Source organism: Budorcas taxicolor, chromosome 7 (assembly GCF_023091745.1).
Source record: "Budorcas taxicolor isolate Tak-1 chromosome 7, Takin1.1, whole genome shotgun sequence".
NCBI classification, from domain to species: domain Eukaryota; kingdom Metazoa; phylum Chordata; class Mammalia; order Artiodactyla; family Bovidae; genus Budorcas; species Budorcas taxicolor.
Window position 1 is genome coordinate 24,596,588 of NC_068916.1, and position 25,365 is coordinate 24,621,952.

Genomic DNA, 25,365 nt, shown 5'->3' on the forward strand with positions numbered 1-25,365 from the left:
TTCAATTTTTGAAACACTGCAGCCAAACTAAATATGTCTTTGACCAAAGAGGCCTCCATAAAGATCACCTCCCTGAATAGGGCTTCAGTAAATCTGAGTTCAATTAAAATGCTTTTCAGTTGTTCTGCTGATACTACTAGCACATCGAGAAGCCTACAGTCAAAATTAGGTCTGATTCCCTAACCCACACCACTCTACTATCGTGTATTTTACTACTACTTTACTGTAAAGTAGTGAAAGTCTGAAAGTGTTAGTTGTTCAATTGTGTCTGACTCAGCAACCCCATAGATTGTAGCCTGCCAGGCTCTTCTGTCCATGGAATTCTCTAGGCAAGAATACCAGAGTGGATTGCCATTCACTTCTCCAGGGGATCTTCCCAACCCAGATGATTTACCATCTGAGCCACCAGGGAAGCCCGATTTCCATAAATACGGTCTATTTCTTACGTCATTTGAATTGCAAACAAACTTCCTAATACAGGTATTGTCCCCATTTTATTGATGAGGCATTCAAGATCTAAAAACAGTAGACAACTTAATGTAGAAATTCAGAACAGTATGACCTGAGTTAGATGACATGAGTTCAAATCTTTCCTCCAAGATAGTATTTTCATCATTCTGGGAGGGTAAATAACCTCTCTATACTTTAGGTTTCTTCTCTATAAGATGGGTACTCTAACAGTCTATTTGACAGGAAAGTTGTGGGGATATATAAAGCATGTAGAATGTGTCTGGCACATAGCAAGACTATGTAAGTGTTGCTAACACCACTTATTATTGCTATTTTTATTATCTGTAAAATGAAATCCTTGCTTTGTATGAGTTTTAAGTGAGCTAATCTATGTACAGTGCTTAGAATTATGTCTGAGATGTACTTAATGTTCATTACACATGAATTGTGTGTCCAGTTTAATTCTCTTTCACATGCATTACTCCTAAACTGTGCAGATAAATTCTTTTGCTCTCTACTGGGTAATAACAAACAGGAACTATAAGAAGTTGAAAGCATTTTTACTTGTATGTAGTGTTTTCCTGGGATGCTCGAATAATGCATATCTTTTTAGTGTCATGATTATTGCAAGGTTTATATCATTTGAAAATGTGTATTGAAATGAATCATGAGCCATGTAATGACTGTTCTGATGAGGATTTCAATAATATAATAAGATTTTATTCAGAATATCAAGAATGGTTAAAATAATCAGAAAATACTCTTCAAATGCAAATGATCTTCTCTCCTTCATTTCCCTAATTTTAAAAATCTTAGGTTCAAAACAAAAAATGGAAAGATATGCAGGCAATTCAATAACTCAAATTAAAAAGTTATATTAGCATAGCCAGGATTTTTACTTACTTGTGGCCCATTTCATGAGCAATTGTAAATGCAAGGTTTAAGCCATTGTCTTCAGCAATAATACATTTTCTCTTTTCACTACACATTCCACTCAAGTAAGCTATACCTAGAAAACACAAACATTAATTATCAAATGTCAGAAATAAAGTGCAAATATTTATGTTTGGTATTAATAGAAGAAAAGAAAAATGATAGTTTTCCACCTCAAATATATCTATTAAACTGTGATATCCAGCTCCTATAAATAATTTCAGGAGAAATATATATATATATATATGTCACTCAATAAACTGTTAATAGTCTTTTAAATTTCATATTATAGATGAAATCACTTTATCAATTATATAATTATCCAAGGAATACCATAAAAATACATTTTATAAATATCACTTTTCATCATCATGTAAGACAGTCACAACCTAGAAAATATAAATAAAAAGCATTTCTCAAATCTTGAAATCTCATTTCAAAGAAATACCCTAAAATAAATTACATTTAGAAGATTCTTGAACTCACATAATTCTGAGTTAGTAAAATTTTGAAATTTTATTTTGTGAAATATCTTTTTAACTAATGTAACTTAAAAACTATCCATGGTACTTGGAAAACTGAAAGTGTTTCCTTTGAAAATTTCCAGAGTATATGATACTGAAATATTATTTAAAACGAAAATTTCAGCAAAACATTTGACCTTTGGGTTTAAGTTACTAGTAAAGATGATAGTATATGAAATCACTTATACTCATTAGTCAAAGAGTTATATATTATTTTACTAATTAAGACATATACTTCAATAAATATTATTTAATACAAGGAACTATAATCATCCAAGAGTATATTTTATGTATTCTCAAGTAACAAGATATCTGTTATAAAAAAATATATTTTTTGAATTATTTGTATGTTTTCTAAATTTCATCTCCTTTTAAAATACATGTAACCTCATTTTGTGAAAAAAATTAATGGACAGGTGAATTGATTTGCCAAAGATCACATGACTACCAGGGATGAATCCATCCACCAGCTAATTTTATTTTGCTTTTGATTACAATTTAGAGCACACTAATGAAAGATAGTTAGCTGAATGCTGTAACTTTTTTCTCTCTTCTGAAACCTGAAGAATAATGGTAAGGAATAATTAAATTTAAATAAAACGACCAATCATCTTGACCATGTTTTGGGGAGAGAAGATTCATGAAAGAAAAATGGACTGACTTCGTGGAGCCACAGCCCAAATGACAGGAAAGAAGGAGTTTATGAGCACAGTAGAACCCTAGAGAGGCTCAAGACTGAAACACACAGGTTTGAGGAGAGGCATTGCTGGAGGGTTGAAACTGGAGATTAGTTCAAAGGATATTCTTAACTACTCTTTCAAACCTTCATGCTAATGTCAAGGCCTGGTATCTGCTGGTTTATCAGAAAAATGAAGATATATTTGTTAGGCAAAATGTAGTATATACATGTTATTTAAAAAACAGAACTAGAGAAAAATGGTCAAGAGATTAAGTATAAAGATGTTATTTTCTCATTGTATTTAGAAATTAAAGTATATCTTACAGACATTCCAAATCCACAAAGAGATGAATAGCTTCTCTATTAATAGATGGGTGAATGGACATATGAATGGATCAATAGATGATAAGTCCTACTTCATTTGGCTTATTAAGGCAATTGAAATTACTCTATGATTAAATCAAGATAAAGTAGAAGGAAAGATGAAGGCAATAATGAGCAGAAGGAAGAAGAGAAGGAAGAGGCGAGAAACATGTTCTTTAGTTCCAGTCAACAATAAATGAAATAAAAACTTTTAAAAATTTTAAACATAGTGTGAATATTAACAGTACTAAAGTGAAAGCTAGTCACTCAGTCGTGTCCGACTCTTTGCAAGCCCTTGGACTGTACCCTACCAGGCTTCTCTGCCCACGGGATTCTCTAGGCAAGAATACTAGGGTGGGTGGCCATTGCCTTCTCCAGCAGATCATCCTGATCCAGAGATCGAACCTGGGTCTCCTGCATTGCAGGCAGATTCTTTACTGTCTGAGCCACCAGGGAAGCCCTGAGTGTGATAAGGCATGGTCTTCTTAAAACAACAAAAGATGGAAAATCAAGATTTAGGAGTAACTGAACTTGTGTCCTAACTGAAGGGAAGAGAGGTGGAAAGAAGGGAGGGAGAGATGCAGGATGAAAGTAAAGTATCCCCTCTTTATCAAAATTCTCTTGAGCATTTTAAGACTTTTAAAAACACATAATTTGAGATTAAATGTTCTGCACAAATTCTAAATCAAGCTCAACTATAATTAGCATGCTGATGACCACTGTTTGGTACAAAATTTCCTTTAGGATGGCCATATATTTCTTCGTGTTTTTCACAACTAAAATAATTTCATCACCATATGTAGATTAAAATTCAGCCAATGTGTGTTCTCATGTCATATATTCCTTTGCTATATGGACCAGTACATATCAAATTTAATCACTTTAATAAGTATTATATTTCTTCACCCATACCCATTCAAATATATTGTTCCCAAATAAAAATGGTATCGTCGCTTGTTTTTAAATTCCTGTATTTTCTCCATTATTCTTTTTCTTAAATACTTTCCCATAGTTTTCTGTAATATTACTACATTGGTCAGGATTTTCAATGTACTGTTGAAATATCTGTGGTATTGAGCTCTTTTGTTTTCCCTGCTGACTTTCAGAGGAATGTTTACAGTTTCACAATGGAAGATGATTCCTACAGAATTTTGATAGATATAGCTTATTAAGTAAAGGAGCTTAATTGCTAACATTTTTGTATGTCTAAGTGAAAAAAAGAGGCAATGTCATCTGAGGCATGGGCCAAAGGTGAATGGGAGTTGGAAATATTTTTTGGAAAAGAAACAGAAACTTGGAATAGTGACTGAGAGAAACAGGAAAGACAGCTGAAGAAGAAGTCAGGAAATACTTAATGCAAATGGATCAGAAAGTATATGGTTCTGCAGCAGATGGAGAACAAGAGGGGTGGTACTAACATGCCCAGTTGAATGGTATACAACCTAATGGCTGACACAGAGAAGGTTAATGTTTGGATGAAATCTAGGCTGAGGTTTTGTTGATCAGGTATAAGGAAGAATCCCAGGGTGTAAGAGATTACAGTAAAACTTGAGAGTCAGAGAAAAGATAGAACATGCAACGGCTCTATGCTTGATACCTAAAGAGGAAGGGTTGGAGCCTGATCATTAAAAATGAATACTGTGGTCAGGAGAATGGAGTCATCAATGAAGTAGAAGAGACACTTTCCAAAGAAGTACTGGAGACTGCGATACGAGAGGGATTTGGGGATTTTTATAGATTTCAGAGCTGAACTCCAAGACAAGACTTAGGTATTGCCCTGAGGGTAGAAAAGGGCAGAGGTAGAGGCTGAGGTCAAAGAATCATTAAGTAGTGCTCAGGGAACTGATACCAGGAACATGAAATTGCACGGGATCACAATTCACTCAGGAAGGTGGGAAACATAGCCAATATCCACAGGAAATGTGGGCAAGGATCAAGGAGATAGATGAGTCACAGTGACGGTGAAGGACATGATGGCAAAGGTCAGTTTCAGCTTCAAATGGAGAGCTTCTGCCTTAGAAGCAGCAGTGGAAAGCAGGGGGAATGCAGCAGTGTAAAACTTTGGTATCTTCCCAGCACCAGCCCTGTGGTACAAGGATGAGCAAGAATAAACAGCGACCTCTCTGGGGACACTAAATTCTTCACTGCTGCTGCTGCTGCTAAGTCGCCTCAGTTGTGTCCAACTCTGCGCGACCCCAGAGACGGCAGCCCACCAGGCTCCCCTGCCCCTGGGATTCTGCAGGCAAGAATGCTGGAGTGGGTTGCCATTTCCTTCTCCAACGCATGAAAGTGAGAAGTCAAAGTGAAGTCGCTCAGTCATGTCAGACTCCTAGCGACCTCATGGACTGCAGCCTACCAGGCTCCTCCATCCATGGGATTTTCCAGGCAAGAGTACTGGAGTGGGGTGCCATTGCCTTCTCCCTAGGTATGGGAAATCAGTAACTACTGTATGGTCATATTAAAATATATGGTGATAAAAGTGATCTTTACATTATACAAGACATTTTATACTATAAAATATTTTATGAAATAAAATTCAAATATTGATAGAGGAATGATTACAACTAAGTGTCAAAAATCCAAATCACCACATTTTCATAGAACATAAAGACCACATAAATATGCTAATTGTTAATAGCAATTATATTATGTGAAGTGATTATAGGTCATTTTTCTTCCTTTTTTCCCATTTTTCCAAGTTCATGTGTTTAAAATAGATTTACAGTGAGAAAATTAAAGACAGAAAATGATACTCATGTCTATGAAATCTGAGCAGTAATTAATACAATGTCTTCTACATCAGAATGTAATTTAACAACCAAAAAACATCCTCTCCTATTCTTCTTTTACCTAAGTGTAAAGTCAAAATCTTCGACTAAGTTTCTAATAAATTTGAATTTCATTGTTCTTACATTTGACACACCAAATAGATTTTCTTTGACTTGAAAGTTATGGAGAATAATTGTAACCATGACTAATTTAAATGACTTGCATTATTCTGTTTAAAAGCCCTTGCTTTTCAGGTCCTTTCAAGAACCCACATGTTTCCTATTATAATAAGGGGTAGAGGTTAGGAGGGGAAAGGATTTAACACAGCTGTTATTTAAAGATAGATATAACACAGGCCCTTTTTAAAGCACTTTTTCAATATAAAAAAGTTATGAAAAGACAAAGGAAACCAAAACAATTTCTAATTTCTCAACTAAAAATTAATCAAATCATGCACCAGGAGTCAAGAGAATTGCACATCTGGAAACAAAACACTGGACATGATATGATACACCTCTTCAAGATAGTCAGAAACCTTTAAAACTCTACAGGATGCAGGTTATAACAACAGGCTAATTAGAAAATCAGAGTGTTTTCAATTAATTCAACTGAAGACTAATGACTCTACAATACTGTGGCGGTTTTTGCCATACATTGACATGAATCAGCCACAGGTGTACATGTGTCCCCCCATCCTAACACCCCTCCCACCTCCCTCCTCATCCCATCCCTCTGGGTTTTGAGTGCCCTGAGTTTTTATGTGATCAAATGGGTGTATCCTACCAAAACTAAGTCTTCCAGCTGCAGAACTGTTGCTTTTAATCAGTAGGTAAACCACCTCAGTTCAGAATCCTAGCTTTCCTGGCACAATCCTAGGAAGTTATTTATCTTATGATTGCACCCTATGACGTAAGTTATTTATCTGTGTGTCCTACTATTTCTTGAATCCTAATGTAATGTAGTATGTGAGAAGGACCAAAGGTACATACTGAGCTCTGCCTTCAGGAGTATAAGCTACACAAACACCCATTTAAAAATGTTATCCCTGAGACATAAAGACATACATAGGATATTATGGGATAACTTTTTTAAGACACTGAATAGGGGAAAATCAAAGCAGGAAACAATTTTAGAGAGGGAAACAGGTTGGTGGTATCACTGAGTGGGAAGAGGTGAGTCAGGGAAAGAAGTGAAAGTTGGGTATGGAATTTCTGAACAAAGGATTGATTATGGAAAAGGGTAAGCCATTTCCCATGGGAACTGATGTTACTGATAGAGGAGAAGCTTCTGTTCTTTAAATATGCAAGCCATGTAGTACATCTCTGCATCACACAGTATCTGGCACATTCTCAGTAAGGGGTACTTTAAAGGAAAAGCATAGAAAGACTAATGTAAAATGTGATTTGATTGAGGTCTTTGAATAAAAAAAATATAATTTAGAAGAAACAAATGTATTTCATCCACAAATTAGGAAAAAAATTATAATAACTTAATAATGGTGCCCCAAAAATGTAAAATCCACTTACACGATAACATTCAAACTGGGCTTTGGACATATTTTGGACAAAAAACTTGCCTTACTACTTTGCAAATTATCTGCCTCTCTTCCATTAAAAGACAAGATGATCTAGGAATATAAAATTATAATAAATGATCCTAGATGATCTAGGAATATAAAATTATAAGTATATAAGTTAAGAGCTTAATATCACTATCGTTATAAAGGTATTTAAGAATAGGCTTCCAGATCCTCTTAAATGTTTAAGTAATCTATAACATTCTTAACAGTATAGTTTCTACAAATACTATGAAAAAAGTGACTCTTAAGAATAATCAAAAACAGTATTAGTTTAATAAAAAAGTATAACAGGCTCTGTGGTCAAATAAGGCAAAATATTTTTAGACATTAAAATGTCGTTTGTATGTTCCTATATCATGGGAGAATGAGACTCTTTTGTGAAAACCCCATAGAAATGTCAAATAATATGCAATATACAAATTTTTTAATGTATAGCTAAGGTTGATGTAAAAATAATTCCAAGTACAGGACCAAAGCTTAAAAAATTCAAGGCTTGAGTGATAAGATCATGAGTTAATGCTGTCAGAACCTGGGTATCATATAAGACACAAGTCTTATTAAATAATGGGTGTGGTTCCAAAATATCTGCATGACAGGTATTTAGTGAGTAAAGAACTAAGATGCATATACAAATAAGAAAGCCTGGAATTGATGCTGTTAATGACTTTGAAACATACTTGAATATAACTTTAAAAATCCGTATGTAGGGAAGCAACTGGGAACTCTGGCTCAAAATAAATTTTGGGTATGCTAGAAAAGACTCTATAAACAAATCAAAACCCAAGCCATCATCATGTGTAAGTGTAAAGCCAAAAGAATACTAAGCCATGAATGTAATGTACAAATTGATCATACAATTTGGGGATCATGCAAGGATTACAGAATTCCTTGTCATTAAGTAAAAACAAATGAAATATCACCATGATATCATCTCAGCAAACAGAAAATTCCCACAGGAAAGTCAACATAAGATCACAAATAAAAATCACCAGCCAAGTGACGAAAGGGTACACTGTGAGAGAGAAGTCACTTCCATATGAAAATTAAAGAATAAATGGTGATGAAATAAAGACATTTTTAACATAAAGATATGGAGCCTGAAATCCACATTCACTGGGCTGCCACAAACCAAATGTATCTTTTTGTAAATTAGAAATAGAAACCCCTTCTAATGGTACGTTATATCAAAATATTGGTATAGATAATGCTGTGATAGATACAGGAATGCATCTATCTATCTTTCTGAGTTAGTGCTTTCATCTTTCAGATGAATATGCAGAAATGGAATAGCTAGATCAACTGGTAATGCTATTCTTATATCTTTTGAGGAATATCCATACTGTTTTCCATTAAGAATCACGATATGGAAATAACCTAAGTGCTCATCAATAGATGAATGGATAAAGAAGATGTGTTACATACACACAATACTACTCAATTATTAAAAAAAAAAAAAAGCAATCTTGTTATTTGTGACAATTTGCTTGGACCTTGAAGTAATTAGGCTAAGTGAAATACGTATAATAGATGAAGAAAGATAAATACCATATGACTTTACTCACGTGTATATAAACAAATAAAAACAAAATAAATGAACAAAACCAGATAAAAACCAAAAGATACAGACAACAGAGTGGGTTACCAAAGTGGAAGGGACAATGGGGAGGGCAAAATAGGGGTTCAAATGCATGGTGACAGAAGAAACTAAACTTCTGGTTATGAGCATAATATAGTGTACACAGAGGTTGAAATACTATATAATGTATGCATGAAACATAATGTTATAAACCAATGATACTTTAATATATTAAAAAATTAATCAGCAAAAATTATCGGTATAAAGAAATGTTAAAGAATTTTCTTCAAAAAGAAGGGAAAAAAATCTCAGAATGAAACATGAAAATGCAAAGAAAATAAAGAATAAACATATAAACTGTAAATAAATATCAAGTATACAAAACACTGATTTTAATGTTCTCCAATTTAAAAACACAGAGAACTAAATATAGTGGGGGGAATGAATGGAGTTTAAGTGTTCAAAAGTCTAGCAATATCAGGAGACTAGTAAAAGGAGACACGCATAACACATAGAGTAATTTCAAAAGAATAGGAAAATAATACATAACCCACAATGGTAAAGAAAATGGAATACAAATATTGGATTTACTTATATAAAAAGGCAAAAAAGGGTAAAGAAACAAGAAATAAAGTGAAAAATAAAACATAACATTTCATACCAAAAATTTAATTAAATAAAAAAGACTAAATATAGTCAACTCAAACTAAGATGATAGAACTGCATAATAAAAATAAACCCTAGCTGTACTCTGCTTCCTAGAGATACACTTTAAAAATAAGGACATTGATAAGTTAAAGGTATAAGAAAAGAAAATGGTATAATATGTAAAAATTAACCAAAACAGAGTAGGAGTGATCATATAAATACTACAATTGTGTAAATTATAGCAAAATTAATTTAAGCCATAAGCATATGAAAGATAGAGGATTGTTTTTATAATAAAAGAATTTCTACAACAAAGATACCACAACTTATAGGCTCAAAATACATAAAGCAAAATGAATAGAATTAAGAAGAGAAATAGACAAATCTACAATTAAACTGGGAAACTTTAATGTGTCTCTTTACAGCTGATGGAACAACCATAAAAAATTCATTAAGGACATAACAAATCCAAACAATAAATCAGCATGTCTGTCTTAACTGACCTAATAACACTGCACACAACAAAAGTCACATTCTTTTTATGTGTACATGGTATATTTATAAAACTGACCACTTACTGAGTATTGGAAAACACTCAATACATTTCAAATGTGGAAATTAAGTATGTTCACAGGTCATGATGTAAATAATCTAAAGAACTAAAAAGATAACCAGAAAAAACCCAAACAGTCTAGACATGAGATGATATACTTCTAAACAGTCCACAAGTCAAAGAATTTATAATGGAACTTAGAAAGTACTTTAAACATAGTTATAATAAAAATAAACCACATTAAAAATACATGAACTGAAATGACAATGCTTAGGGAAATTCATAGTGTATATTAGAAAAAAAACAAGAGACTGAAAAATCAAAGGTTAAAATTCCTCCCAGGAGATGGGAAAAGAAGAGAGCATCAAAGCTTAAGAAAGCAGAAGGAAGGAAATAATAAAGAGGAAGATCATGGAAAAATAAAACAAGTGTGAAAGAAAATTGGCAAAAATGGAAACTTTCCTAGTAAACTGATTAAGAATAAAAGAGTGACAAACACAAATATACTAGCATCAAAAATGAATAAGGAAATGTCTCTACAAATCCTAAAGACAATAAGGTGATATATAAAATAGTATGCTAATAAATTTTACAATTTACCAAAGTCGTCACAAGAAGAAACACAAAATCAAAAACTTCCTATAATAACCTCCTTTTTTTCATTGTAGTCCAACTATATTGGCTTTTTTGGGGTGAGGGGTAGGAGTCATTTCTCAAATGACACAAGCATGTTTTTCCCTCAAGGCTTCTTCACTGGCTTTTCACCTGTCTGGAACATTCTCTACATAGGTCTCTTTCTAGCTCCTCTACCAAATGTTTAAAATATTGTAGCCAAGCAGGATCCTATGGAGCCTTCCTGGGGGAGACCCTTCCCGCCATGTCCTCTACCTGCCTCTTGCAGTAAACCTGTAATCTCCCAGACCTCCCCTGAGTTACAAAAGCCTAGCTCAAGAATTAATGAGTGATAAATTAGGAATTTGGGATTAACATATACAAAAAAAAATGAATGATTGAAAAGTTGTGAACATACAGTGACAAAAGCAGCGGCTGGACCAGGAGAGCTATAACAATTTAAACAAGTCGGCCATATGGCAGTCGCAGAATCTTTAGTTCCTCCCTGATGTATATAGAAACTGTATCTGATGCACATTCCTGAGTTGTTTTCTAGATATTACAGCCCCTACCAAATGGGAGAAGTTAACTATATGATGACCATAAGCATGTAGTCCCCAGTCCAACAGGAGCCTGAGGACTGATAATGTTAAGCCCTCTGACAACACCCTATTACCTCACCACCAATCAATCAGAGAATTGTGCACAAGCTGATCATATCTCCTGCAACTCCTCTCCCTCATCTTTCCTTTTAAAATGCTTCCCTGCAACTTATCAGTGAGTGTGAAGTTTTTGCACATTAGCTGGTCTCAACTCCTTGTCTGGCACCCACTCCACATCTGCACTTTCTTCACCACAGCCTGGTGTTAGTAGATTGGTTTTACTGTGCACAAGTGAGCAAACCCAAATTCCATTCTGTAACAACACTTGTTCAATAAGGCATTTCTGAATCACCACATTTAAAATTATAAATACTCTTCTTTCCATCCTGGTGTTCCCAGGCTACCTCTTCCCTAGATCTACTATTTTTTCCTATGCTTCATTTTATTTCATTTTTAATGCCTCATCTCCTTTTTATCTTTTAATATACCATTTAATCTAATTATTTACCATGACTATTGACCACCTCTCCTTCAGTACATGCCACATGGGCAAGAAAGCATTGAGAAATCAATTTGTTCATTCACAATGTGTAGACTATGTTTTGTACATACAGTGATGATAATTTTGAAGTACACCAATACACAATTCTCTTTTGTATTTCTACACAGGTGATGTTTTCCTAGTCATCTAAAGACTCTGCTCTGCTGGCAGGTTGGAAGGGATTAGGATTACTAGTATTCTATTGGAATTGTAGAGGATATAGATTGGGAAATCCCAGGTCAATATGCTGCTGCTGCTGCTGCTGCTGCTAAGTCGCTTCAGTCGTGTCCGACTCTGTGCGACCCCATAGACGGCAGCCCACCAGGCTCCCCTATCCCTGGGATTCTCCAGGCAAGAACACTGGAGTGGGTTGCCATTTCCCTCTCCAATGCATGAAAGTGAAAAGTGAAAGTCAAGTCGCTCAGTCGTGTCCGACTCTTTGCGACCCCATGGACTGCAGCCTACTAGTCTCCTCCGCCCATGGGATTTTCCAGGCAAGAATACTGGAGTGGGGTGCCATTGCCTTCTCCACCAGGTCAATATAGCATGGCTCAAATAGAGAACTAAGGAAAATATGGTGTGACTATATATATAGAGAGAGACTTAACTATCACTTCTGAGCCTACTTTGATTCTCACTGTCAAGGGGTGGGTGGTTTAATGCAGGGGGCTTCCCAGGTGGCGCTAGTGGTAAAGAATCTGCTTGCCAATGAAGGTGATGCAGGAGATGAGAGTTCAATCCTTGAGTTGGGAAGATATCCTGGAGAAGGAAATGGCAATCCACTCCAGGACTATTGCCTGGAAAATCCCAGGGACAGAGGAGCCTGGCGGGCTACAATCCATGGGGTCGCAAATAGTTGGACATGACTGAGCACACAGGCGTGCGCACACACACACACACACACACACATACACACATACACACACATGCACGAACACACACAGAGATGACATACTAGAAGTTGAGCAGTGTCTCCAGTAGAAGCTGGAAGGGTGGGGAGTGGGATGGGTGGGAAGGTGAGGAGCGGGTGAAGAGACCTGAATAGGAAGGTTATAGAACCCTGAGTTGAATATTCTTGAGTTGAATCCACCAGCTACATTCCTGGGAGCCAAGTGCAGTGGTGTGTTGTGTTGCCATGTAAACTAAGACTTTCTTCACCGTGAAGCAACAAAGACCTAAAGATCTCCAAGGGCAGAGAAAGAATGGTGATTTCTGATCTACAGGCTACTTGGAAAGAATCAAATGAGAATTTGGGGGATTATCTGGCAAAACGAATATGAGCTAAAAGCAAACAAAAGCAAAAACAAGGCAGTAATTTAAACTAGAAAAAATATTAATTGACAAATGTATATTTTCATCCACTTGGAATCAAGTAGGAACTTGTGAAAGATACAATCTTAATATATCGTAGAAAGCTAGATGTAACATTTTCTTTACTTAATTTAGTATAACTTTGACCTTGTTCTGTGTATTGAGAGAAAATTAACTACAAATGGGAATATACATGTTAAAAAAGTTTGTGTGTATCATATTTTTAATGGACTTCTGAAGGAAAAATAGGACAGTAAGTAATCCTTCATTTTATTTTGTTACCTTAAGGTGCAATGGAGATATCTAAGGCAGTGCACCAGTTCACCAGACAGTGTATATATACCACTTTGAAATCTTTGGCAAGCTTTTATATGAAGTATTAATATGGTGCAGAAAGAAGAAGGTGAAAGATGGTTTAAGTAAATGTTTAGAAAAAGTGAAAGAAAGGGAGTCCAGAGGGAGAGTGGTATGTAGGGTGAGCAGAGGTGGCCAATTTCTAAATACTTCTGTCCTTCTGAGAGATGGAGAGAACTTCACAGTACACATCCAAAATAGATTTTGTTGGTGCTTTTGTTGTTTTTACCCTAACGTGACTTATCCACTGAACAACAACAACCCTTCCTTAAGGTTTATTAAGCCCCATCATAAACCTGACCCGCCTCCTCTCCACATGAGGGTAATGAAAAGGATTACTTTTGTATGGAAGGCAGAACAATTAAGAAAATTTCTACCTGCAGGCTAGTTTTGTGCTCCTGCTATTGTATTCTAGATTTATTCTTCTTCACATCCATTTTGCATCTCTCTTCAGAAAATTTAAGAGGGAGTTATCGGACAGCTTTAGAAGTTAAATTCTTAAATCCTTGGAGAATTTTAATGAAGCCACACTCCCATGTACATTATTGTAGTTTTATATATCATTAATAATATATACCATCTGAAATTCTTAATTTAGATTTCAGTGAAACTCTGAAAATATAAATCTAGAGGGCACATTCAAAAAGCCACATGTGGTAGATTACACAGCTAACTCTTGTAAATCAGTAATGAGAACTTTACTGTGCAGTCAACCACAAACATGGCTGAAAACTGGTATTCTCATTGCTATGTTAATTTTAAAAAAGATAAATCAGAGTTCTTAGGCTTTATACATAACAAATAAAATTAAGTTAGTGATTTCATCTGTCTTGGAAATTAAAAAACTGTCATGACTTTAAAAAATAGGTAAGATGAAACACAGTTAAAGATTCTTGTGAAGTAAGTTTAAGGATACAGCTGGAAAAATTTAGAAGTGTTCTGATTGCATATAAATCAGGAATTTTGGCTAACACATTTCTATAATGTTATAACATAATCATATCCTGAAGGCATTAAACAGGGACAATTAAAACTAAAAATATCATGCTACTAAAAAGCTGTAAAAAATTGCTTTTTTAGTATACTAGTAAAATCATTGACAGCATGCATTCGTAACTACAAACCAAATCAAATTTCAAAACAGTATGACACAACATTCTTTTTTCACCTTGCCAAATTTTAGTCATTTTGTTACTTTTCAAAACTTGCTTTCTACTATGTGGCCAGTATTTTTATTCAAGTAAAGAAATAATTCTATAAACTGTAGAAATTTAAAGAATATAATTTTAATTATAACACAATTACAAATATCTGAGGCTCTTAAATATTGTTTAATATACTGCTTTGATATAATCTGTCAAATAAAACGTGTACTTAAGGGCAAGTGATTCCAACTCTAGATACATAAGATTGCAGTTTTTTAGTTCTATACACTGAGGCAATTGATAATAAATGAGATGGTAAAAACTTCTCAAAGATGATTTGATGTTTTCTAAAATCTTGATTGGAATTTAATAATAAATTTTTCATGACCTGTTTTCCACATTAAATATAAAAAAGGCAAAATGCAAAAAATGAAATCTTAAAAATTGAGGCTCTATCTCAAATATTCTAGGGTTTGAATCCAAACCTCAAATTTTAGCTCTGTGATATAGGAAAGTCCTGTTTCCTAAACCCCAGTTTCCCCAACAGTAAAATTAGGAAGGAAAGCAATCATTTTTCTTAGGAATGCTAATTAATTTAGATAAAATATTTCAAACATGCGATGGCCTATCTGAAACATGCTAACCATTAACCATTAAACTTAGCTTTCTTACATGTAAAATGAGGTAACATCTCTTATGATAGAAAACTCTTAAAAGGTTAAAGGAGGTGACATATTAAAAAAACTATAGCACAGAATAGATGCTTAGCAAGTATTATGGTTCACTGAAAATGTTGTGTAAGTATACAGTGAGCATAAGCTGTACTTTCAGATGCTTATAGTAAGAAGAACTCTTAAAGACTACAAGGAGGACCTCAGGGAGTTTTCTAAGTTAAAATGGTTTTTGTTTCCCAAAGCTATGCTCATCATATTTTAATATTCATACAGTGTTTAACAGCACCATTAAAATATTTCCTAATACAAATAATATTCTAATTAAAGCTTAAACAGTAAAGCATCTTGAGAAGAAAAATATTTTAAGAATAGACACTTTTCATAATAATTCCTTAAGAATTATGTATCCCAGTCTTATCCCTACAACATGTCTTGCCAAAGTAGAAATATAAAATATCTGATTTATGTTCTGGCCAGTATCTAATAAGAAATACACTAGCAGCCAAGAAATAAAACAAGATAAGCTCAGCCTTTCTTTTATTATAAACCAAGAAAAGATAACCATTTTCCTATCATGAATTCATTTCTATGCAGAAATACACAGCCTGAGCACCTGGGATGCTCAATCATTACACTATGCACTGAGGACAAAAATAAGTATTGAGCAAGATCGTTGTCCACCAAGTGATTAGAAGGAGAGGGAGTGAACGGAATGAGTTATAAGAAAAGTAGTACTAAAGTCTGCCAGGTACATGGATAGAGTGAGAGATGATCCAGAAGGCTAAAAGTGGAAATTAATCAGGGTTCTGAAGGATGGGTAGAGTTTCCACAGTGATAAAAAGAGTAAAAAACAACAACAAAGAAATAGCCTTCTTCTTCTAAATTCTAAAACAATACATTTGAACATACTCACCTAAAATCTGCAAAATTTATCAGCTTTTAAAGCAGGTCTTTCTAGTTATAATTTTTTTTATTCATCTGAGAATGTTCTTTCCTTCCTGCATTCTGTCATATCAGAAATTCATTCTGGATTTCAATTTCCATCTATTTTGTCAATCCTTTCTTTCACTATTTCAAAAAGTTGTGCCATCAGCTGACTTTCATGGTTTGCCAGGAAAAATCTGCTGTCATCAGAATCACTGTTCCCCCAGAAATAAAACGGTGTTTCTCTGTGTCATTTTCTTCTTTGTTTTTAGCTGTGTTGGTGGTAATTCTGACTGTGATATCTCTGGCTTCAAGTATTTCTTGTTGGGAGTTTACTTGGTTTCTTGAATCTGATGGTTTAAATCTTTTGCCAAATTTGAGAAGTCTTCAGTTGTATTTCTTCTCTCCTTTTGTTGACTTCTGGGACCTCTGACAACCGTTTTTTTTTTTTTAATTTGTTTATTTATTTTGATTGGAGTATAAATACTTTACAATATTGTAGCGGTTTTTGCCATATATTGACATGAATCAGCCATGGGTTTACATGTGTCCCCCATCGTGAAGCCCCTCCCACCTCCCTTCCCATCCCATGCCTCAGGGTTGTCCCAGTGCACCGGCCCTGAGCGCCCTGTCTCATGCATCGAACTGGTGATCTATTTCACATATGGTAATATACATGTTTCAGTGCTATTCTCCCAAATCATCCGACTGAGTCCAAAAGTCTGTTCTATACATCTGTGTCTCTTTTGCTTCTCACATATAGGGTCATCGTTACCATCTTTCTAGATTCCATATATATGCATTAACATACTGTATTGGTGTTTTTCTTTCTGACTTACTTCACTCTGTATAATAGGCTCCAGTTTTATCCACCTCATTAGAACAGATTCAAATAAATTATTTTTAATAGCTGAGTAATATTCCATTGTGTATATGTACCACATCTTTCTTATCCATTCATCTGCCGACAGACGTCAAGGTTGCTTCCATATCCTAGCTGTTGTAGACAGTGCTGCGATGAACACTGGGGTACACGTGTCTCTTTCACTTCTGGTTTCCTCGGTGTGTATGCCCAGCAGTGGGATTGCTGGGTCATATGTCAGTTCTATTTGCAGTTTTTTAAGGAATCTCCACGCTGTTCTCCATAGCGGCTGTACTAGTTTGCATTCCCACCAACAGTGTATTCTGCTGTGATTTATGTCAGAGAGTGTTTTGCCTATGTTTTCTTCTAGGAGTTTTATAGTTTCTGGTCTTACATTTAGATCTTTAATCCATTTTGAGTTTATTTTTGTGTAGGGTGTTAGAAAGTATTCTAGTTTCATTCTTTTACAAGTGGTTGAACAGTTTTCCCAGCACCACTTCTTAAAGAGATTGTCTTTTCTCCATTGTATATTCTTGCTTCCTTTATCAAAGGTGTCCGTATGTGCATAGATTTATCTCTGGGCTTTCTATTTTGTTCCATTGATCTATATTTATATCATTGTGCCAGTACCATACTGTCTTGATGACTGTAGCTTTATAGTATAGTGTGAAGTCAGGCAGGTTGATTTCTCCAGTTCCATTCTTCTTTCTCAAGATTCCTTTGGCTATTTGAGGATTTTTCTATTTCCATACAAACTGTGAAATTATTTGTTCTAGTTCTGTGAAAAATACCCTTGGTAGCTTGATAGGGTTTGCATTGAATCTATAGATTGCTTTATGTAGTATACTCATTTTCACAATCCACAAACATGGTATATTTCTTCTTATATTTGGGTCATCTTTGATTTCTTTCATCAGTGTATTATAGTTTTCTATATATAGGTCTTTTGTTTCTTTAGGTAGATGGATCCTGTACATAGAAAACCCTAAAGACACCAACAGAAAATTACTACAGCTAACCAATGAATATAGTAAAGTTGCAGGATATAAAATGACACAGAGAAATTCCTTGCATTCCTATACACTAACAAATGGAAAGCAAAGAGAAATTAAGGAAAAAAATTCCATTCACCATTGCATTGAAAAGAATAAAATACTTAGGCAAAGTAATGTCTCTGCTTTTTAATATGCTATCTAGGTTGGTCATAACTTTTTTTCCAAAGAGTAAGCGTCTTTTAATTTCATGGCTGCAGTCACCATCTGCAGTGATTTTGGAGCACCCACAAAAAAGTCTGCCACTGTTTCCACTGTTTCTCCATCTATTTGTCTTGAAGTGATGGGACCAGATGCCATAATCTTCATTTCTTGAATGTTGAGCTTTAGCCAATTTTTTCACCCTCCTCTTTCATTTTCATCAAGAAGCTCTTTAGTTCTTCTTCACTTTCTGCCATAAGGGTGGTGTCATCTGCATATCTAAGGTTATTGATATTTCTCCCAGCAATCTTCATTCCAGCCTGTGCTTCACCCATCCCAGCAATTCTCATGATACACTCTGCATATGAGTTAAATAAGCAGGGTGACAATATACAGCCTTGACATACTCCTTTTCCTATTTGGAACCAGTCAGTTTTCCCATGTCCACTTCTAAGGGTTGCTTCCTGACTTGCATACAGATTTCTCAAGAGGCAAGGGAGGCAGTCTGGTATTTCCATCTCTTTAAGAATTTTCCACAGTTTGCTGTGATCCACACAGTCAAAGGCTTTGGCATAGTCAATAAAGCAGAAGTAGGTGTTTTTCTGGAACTCTCTTGCTTTTTCCATGATCCAGCGGATGTTGGCAATGTGATCTCTGGTTCCTCTCTCTTTTCTAAAACCAGCTTGAACATCTGGAAGTTCACAGTTCATGTATTGCTGAAGCTTGACTTGGAGAATTTTGAGCATTACTTAACTAGCATGTGAGATGAGTGAAATTGTGCAGTAGTTTGAACATTCTTTGGCATTGCCTTTCTTTGGGATTGGAATGAAAACTGACCTTTTCCAGTCCTGTGGCCACTGCTGAGTTTTCCAAATTTGCTGGCATATTGAGTGCAGCACTTTCACAGCATCATCTTTTAGGATCTGAAATAGTTCAACTGGAATTCCATCACCTCCACTAGGTTGGTTCGTAGTGATGCTTCTTAAGGCCCACTTGACTTCACATTCCAGCATGTCTGGCTCTAGGTGAGTGATCACACCATCGTGATTATCTGGGTTGTGAAGATCTTTTATGTACAGTTTTCCTGTGTATTCTTCCCACCTCTTCTTAATATCTTCTGCTCCTGTTAGGTCCATACCATTTCTGTCCTTTATCGAGCCCACCTTTGCATGAAATGTTCCCTTGGTATCTCTAATTTTCTTGAAGAGATCTCTAATCTTTCCCATTCTACTGTTTTCCTCTATTTCTTCGCACTGATCACTGAGGAAGGCTTTCTTATCTCTCCTTGCTATTGTTTGGAACTCTGCATTCAAATGGGTATATCTTTCCTTTTCTCCTTTGCCTTTTGCTTCTCTTCTTTTCTCAGCTACTTGTAAGACCTCCTCAGACAACCATTTTTCCTTTTTGCATTTCTTTTCCATGGGGATGGTCTTGATCACCACCTCCTATACAGTGTCACGAACCTCCATCCATTGTTCACCAGGAACTCTGTCTACCAGATCTAGTCCCTTAAATCTATTTCTCACTTTCACTGTATAATCATTAGGGATTTGATTTAGGTCATACCTGAATGGCCTAGTGGCTTTCCCTACTTTCTTCAATTTAAGTCTGAATTTGCAATAAAGAGTTCATGATCTGAGCCACAGTCAGCTCCCAGGAGTGTTTTTGCTGAGTGTATCGAGCGTCTCTATACACTCAGAGGTGATTTCATGCTAAAAAAACCTTTCAGTCTTCTTTCTAGGACTTATGTAAGACTGAGGGTGTTCTAATATATTATTCAATATGTCTAGGATACAATCCAAAATTACTCCCTTTGTAAAGAAATAGGAAAATCTCAATTTGCATGGGAAAAGACATTCACTAGATTTCCACTTTGAGATGGCACAGAGTTTGGGATTATCTGACAAAGACCAAAATATCAATTATAATGGTGTTCCAACAAGCAAGTACAAACATTAATGAAATGAATGGAAGGATGAAAAGTTTCAGCAAACAAGTATACTATATAAAGAAAACCTAAATGTAAATATTAGAATTAAGAAAAAAATAACCAAAATATAAATTTCTCTGGATACACTGAATAGTAGAATAGAGATGACAGAGAAAAAGAGTCAGCGAACTTAAGGATAGATTGGAAGAAATTACTCAGTATGAGTACAGAGAAAAACGACTGGGAGAAAATATGAACACAGTCCCAGGGATCTGTGGGAAAAATCAAAGCAGTTGTCAAATGTGACCTAATTAAACTTAAAAGTTTTTGCACAATGAAGGAAACTATAAGCAAGGTGAAAAGACAGCCTTCAGAATGGGAGAAAATAATAGCAAAGAAAGCAACTGACAAAGAATTAATCTCAGAAATATACAAGCAGCTCATGCAGCTCAATACCAGAGAAATAAACGACCCAGTCAAACAATGGGCCAAAGAACTAAATAGACATTTCTCCAAAGAAGACATACAGATGGCTAACCAACACATGAAAAGATGCTCAACATCACTCATTATCAGAGAAATGCAAATCAAAACCACAATGAGGTACCATCTCACGCCGGTCAGAATGGCTATCCAAAAATTCTACAAACAATAAATGCTGGAGAGGGTGCAGAGAAAAGGGAACCTTCTTACACTGTTGGTGGGAATGCAAACTAGTACAGCCACTATGGAGAACAGTGTGGAGATTCCTTAAAAAACTGCAAATAGAACTGCCTCATGACCCAGCAATCCCACTGTTGGGCATACACACCGAGGAAACCAGAACTGAAAGAGACACCTGGACCCCAACGTTCATCACAGCACTGTCTACAATAGCTAGGACATGGAAGCAACCTCGATGTCCTTTGGCAGATGAATGGATAAAAAAGTGGAATATTACTCAGCTATTAAAAATAATTCATTTGAATGAGTTCTAATGAGGTGGATGAAACTGGAGCCTATTATACAGAGTGAAGTAAGTCAGAAAGAAAAACACCAATACAGTATATTAATGCATATATGTGGAATTTAGTCAGATGGTTAATGATGCCCTATATGTGAGACAGCAAAAGAGATACAGATGTAAAGAACAGACTTTTGGACTCTGTGGGAAAAGGCGAGGGTGGGATGATTTGAGAGAATAGCATTAAAACATGTATATTACCATATGTGAAATAGATCGCCAGTCTGGGTTTGATTCATGAGACAGGATGCTCAGGGCCGGTGCACTGGGACAACCCTGAGGGATGGGATGGGGATGGAGGGGGGAGGTGGGTTCAGGATGGGGGACACATGTGTACCCATGGCTGATTGATGTCAAAGTATGGCGAAAACTGCCACAATATTGTAAAGTCATTAGCCTCCAATTAAAATAAATTAATGAATAAAAAAAAAGCAGAGATATTACTTTGACATCAAAGGTCTATCTATTCAAGGCTATGGTTTTTCCAGTAGTCATGTATGGATGTGAGAGTTGAAGCATAAAGAAGGGTGAATGCCGATGAATTGATGCTTTTGAACTGTGGTTTGGAGAAGATTCTTGAGAGTTCCTTGGACATCAGGGAGATCCAATCAGTCCATCCTAAAGGAAATCAGTCCTGAATATTCACTGGAAGGACTGATGTTGAAGCTGAAACTCCAATACTTTGGACACCTGATACAAAGAGCTGACTCATTTGAAAAGACCCTGATGCTTGGAAGGATTGAAGGTGGGAGGAGAAGGGGACAACAGAGAATGAGATGGTTGGATGGCATGACCAACTCAATGGACATGAGTCTGAGTAAACCCTGGGAGTTGGTGATGGACAGGGAGGCCTGGCGTGCTACAGTCCATGGGGTCACAAACAGTCAGACACTGCTGAGCAACTGAACTGAACTGAACTTAGTTGGGCTCAGGTTTCATGTTCCAAACTTTCAAGGCTTCTGGGGGCTTTTCATTTCATTGTCAAATTTTCACTATCAATTTTCAAAGCCTTTTCATTAATATTCAAATCTATCCTGTGTGTTTCTCAACATGGGACTGAGGTAGCCCCATGGTTAGTATATGATTTCTCAAAGAAATTTGAGGATCATATTCACACATACGCAACTTAAAGGTGAGCAAAGGACTTGGTAAACAATTTTATGGGATTAGTTTCCCTAGTTTCTTCCTCTCCATTTTCTCCCTGGTATCTTCCATATCCATGTGGTTCTCATTTTATTTCTGTTTCCAGAAAGTCTGGGCTCTAGTTACATCACTAAGTGCTTCCCTGGTGGCTCAGACAATAAACAATCTTCCTGCAATGCAAGGGACTCAGGTTTAATCCACAGGGCGGGAAGATTCCTTGAAGGGGATGGCTACCCACTCCAGTATTCTTGCCTGGAGAATCACATGGACAGAGAAGCCTAGCAGGCACAGTTCATGGGGTCGCAAAGAGTGAGGCACGAGTGAGTGACTAACACTAATTCACTAAGCTGTGTACTTCTCACGACTATATTTACTTCTGGGTCTCAGTAATAGGAGGACAGAGGCAAAAGGCAATGAGAATAAAAGCTCTGCAGATCAGAGAGGAAGGTTCCTCTCTCAGATTTTCCTGATTCCTATTGCTGCCACTGTTGTCTACACCACCATTATCATTGAATTGTTTTGCAGACAGGTCAAGAGAAAATGTAGGCAATTTTCTTAAAGGGGATATTTCCCCTACTTTCTCTGAGCATTAGAGAGACCTTCTTCTTCCTGGATTGAAGCTAGAAATATTCCTGAGCACTCTCTCTTAGTTCAGTTCAGTTCAGTTCAGTCACTCAGTCATGTCCAACTCTTTGCGACCCATGAATTGCAGCACGCCAGCCCTCCCTGTCCATCACCAACTCCCGGAGTTCACTCAAACTCCTGTCCATTGAGTCAGTGATGCCATCCAGCCATCTCATCCTCTGTCATCCCCTTCTCCTCCTGCCCCCAATCCCTCCCAGCATCAGAGTCTTTTCCAATGAGTCAACTCTTCACATGAGGTGGCCAAAGTATTGGAGTTTCACCTCCAGCATCAGTCCTTCCAATGAACACTCAGGACTGATCTTCTTTAGGATGGACTTGTTGGATCTCCTTGCAGTCCAAGGGACTCTCAAGAGTCTCCTCCAACACCACAGTTCGAAAGCATCAATTCTTCAGCGCTCAGCTTTCTTCACAGTCCAACTCTCATATCCATACATGACCACTGGAAAAACCATAGCCTGACTAGATGGACCTTTGTTGGCAAAGTAATGTCTCTGCTTTTGAATATGCTATCTAGGTTGGTCATAACTTTCATTCCAAGGAGTAAGCGTCTTTTAATTTCATGGCTACAATCACCATCTGCAGTGATTTTGGAGCCTACAAAAATAAAGTCTAACATTGTTTCCACTGTTTCCCCATCTATTTCCCAGGAAGTGATGGGACCAGATGCCATGATCTTAGTTTTCTGACAATTGAGCTTTAAGCCAACTTTTTCACTCTCCTCTTTCACTTTCATCAAGAGGCTTTTTAGTTCCTCTTCACTTTCTGCCATAAGGGTGGTGTCATCCGCATATCTGAGGTTAGTGATATTTCTTCTGGCAATCTTGATTCCAGCTTGTGCTTCTTCCAGCCCAGCATTTCTCATGATGTACTCTGCATATAAGTTAAATAAGCAGGGTGACAATATGCAGCCTTGATGTACTCCTTTTCCTGTTTGGAACCAGTCTGTTGTTCCATGTCCAGTTCTAACTGTTGCTTCCTGACTTGCATACAGGTTTCTCAAGAGGCAGGTCAGGTGGTCTGGTATTCCCATCTCTTTCAGAATTTTCCACAGAGAGCTCTCTCTGCATATGGCCTAATGACCATTTGAAGTTTGGGCTGTGTGGAGTCCAGAAGAGAGAGAGGAAAATAATAAACTCACTGCTGGTTTGGTGGTACTTCAAATTCTTGTCTTCTTCCCAATCTGCACGCTACTATTTACTTTTTAAAATCCTCAAATAGCTGTTCCATTCTCCCATGTTTAATAGCTGCATTAAATGAAAGAGAAGGATGGAGTGTGTTTACTCCAGTACTAGACAGTTTCTTCTTGGCAAAAAAAGAGAGTAAGAACAAGCGTCCTGTAATTTTAGAGATAATTATCTGTGGAATTTTATTTCTTTTACAGTGCAAATGAAGCATCTCAATATGTTCTAGAGTTATTACCAGTCCAATTGCTTAAAGACCAGAATTGGGAAGGCAATGGCAAATGCTAAGTCGTAATTTTGCTCCATCATTAGATTATTTAAGTATTAAAGACATAAATCTTTTCAATATTTAGAAAAACATTTTATTCTGTATGAATTTATACAGTTTCTGCATTTTTACCATATTATCAGTATAGCTGATAATATTCTATGTACCATGACCAAACTGACCTACTAACCATCTGCATTAAAAAAATACAGGTTACCTCAATATTATTACATACTAATAAGTAAAAAATGATGACTAAAAGCTATAAACTTCAATATTTTTACTGAAAAAATAAATTATAAAGAAAAAATTGTAGTGAGATCAAGACCAGGCCTTATGATCATAAGAAGATTATTAAACTTTGATGACAGATAATATGTAGATTTTAAAAAAATACTAAGTTTTTTCAGTACTCATGAGACATGTACCAATGCATTTATTCTTAAAAGTCATGTAAAACTAATTATGGAGAGAAAGCTGGCTTAGAATAAAAAGAAGAAGAGAGAAAATGGGATTTTTTTTTTTCAGTTACCTACTCAAGAGTAAGAAAGGATAGCAAGAAAGAAAATATTTTTTTTAATGTGTAAATAGTTTCATTATAGTCACCACTGTTACCTCTAGCATCTAGAACCTAATACACTTTGGGGCACAGAGTAGGCGCTCCAAAATATTAGAGAAAATTGAGTATATGAAAAATATATCTAGAGAGAGGGAGACAGAGAAGTAGAAGATCATCTGAGATGAATCAATGAAAATTGCCTACGAAGGACAAACAGGAAGCACGGCTCTTAATATCGTCTACATGTGTTTCCAGACCTTTGGGTATCGGAATTTAGAACATGATGAAGATTATCATCATTTTTATACCTGATATATCTGAGACTCAGATGTTAATAATGTACC

The 25,365-nt window shown here is 36.0% G+C and overlaps 1 protein-coding gene across 1 annotated transcript in view; it reads right to left on the minus strand.

The window, feature by feature from the left end:
• The window catches only part of ADAMTS19 (ADAM metallopeptidase with thrombospondin type 1 motif 19), a 276,785-nt gene that overhangs the window by 143,699 nt on the left and 107,721 nt on the right, over positions 1-25,365 (minus strand). Inside the window, exon 8 of the mRNA XM_052643941.1 lies at positions 1,354-1,459. Coding sequence (XP_052499901.1) covers positions 1,354-1,459 — 106 coding nt within the window. The remainder of the gene's footprint in view (positions 1-1,353; positions 1,460-25,365) is intronic.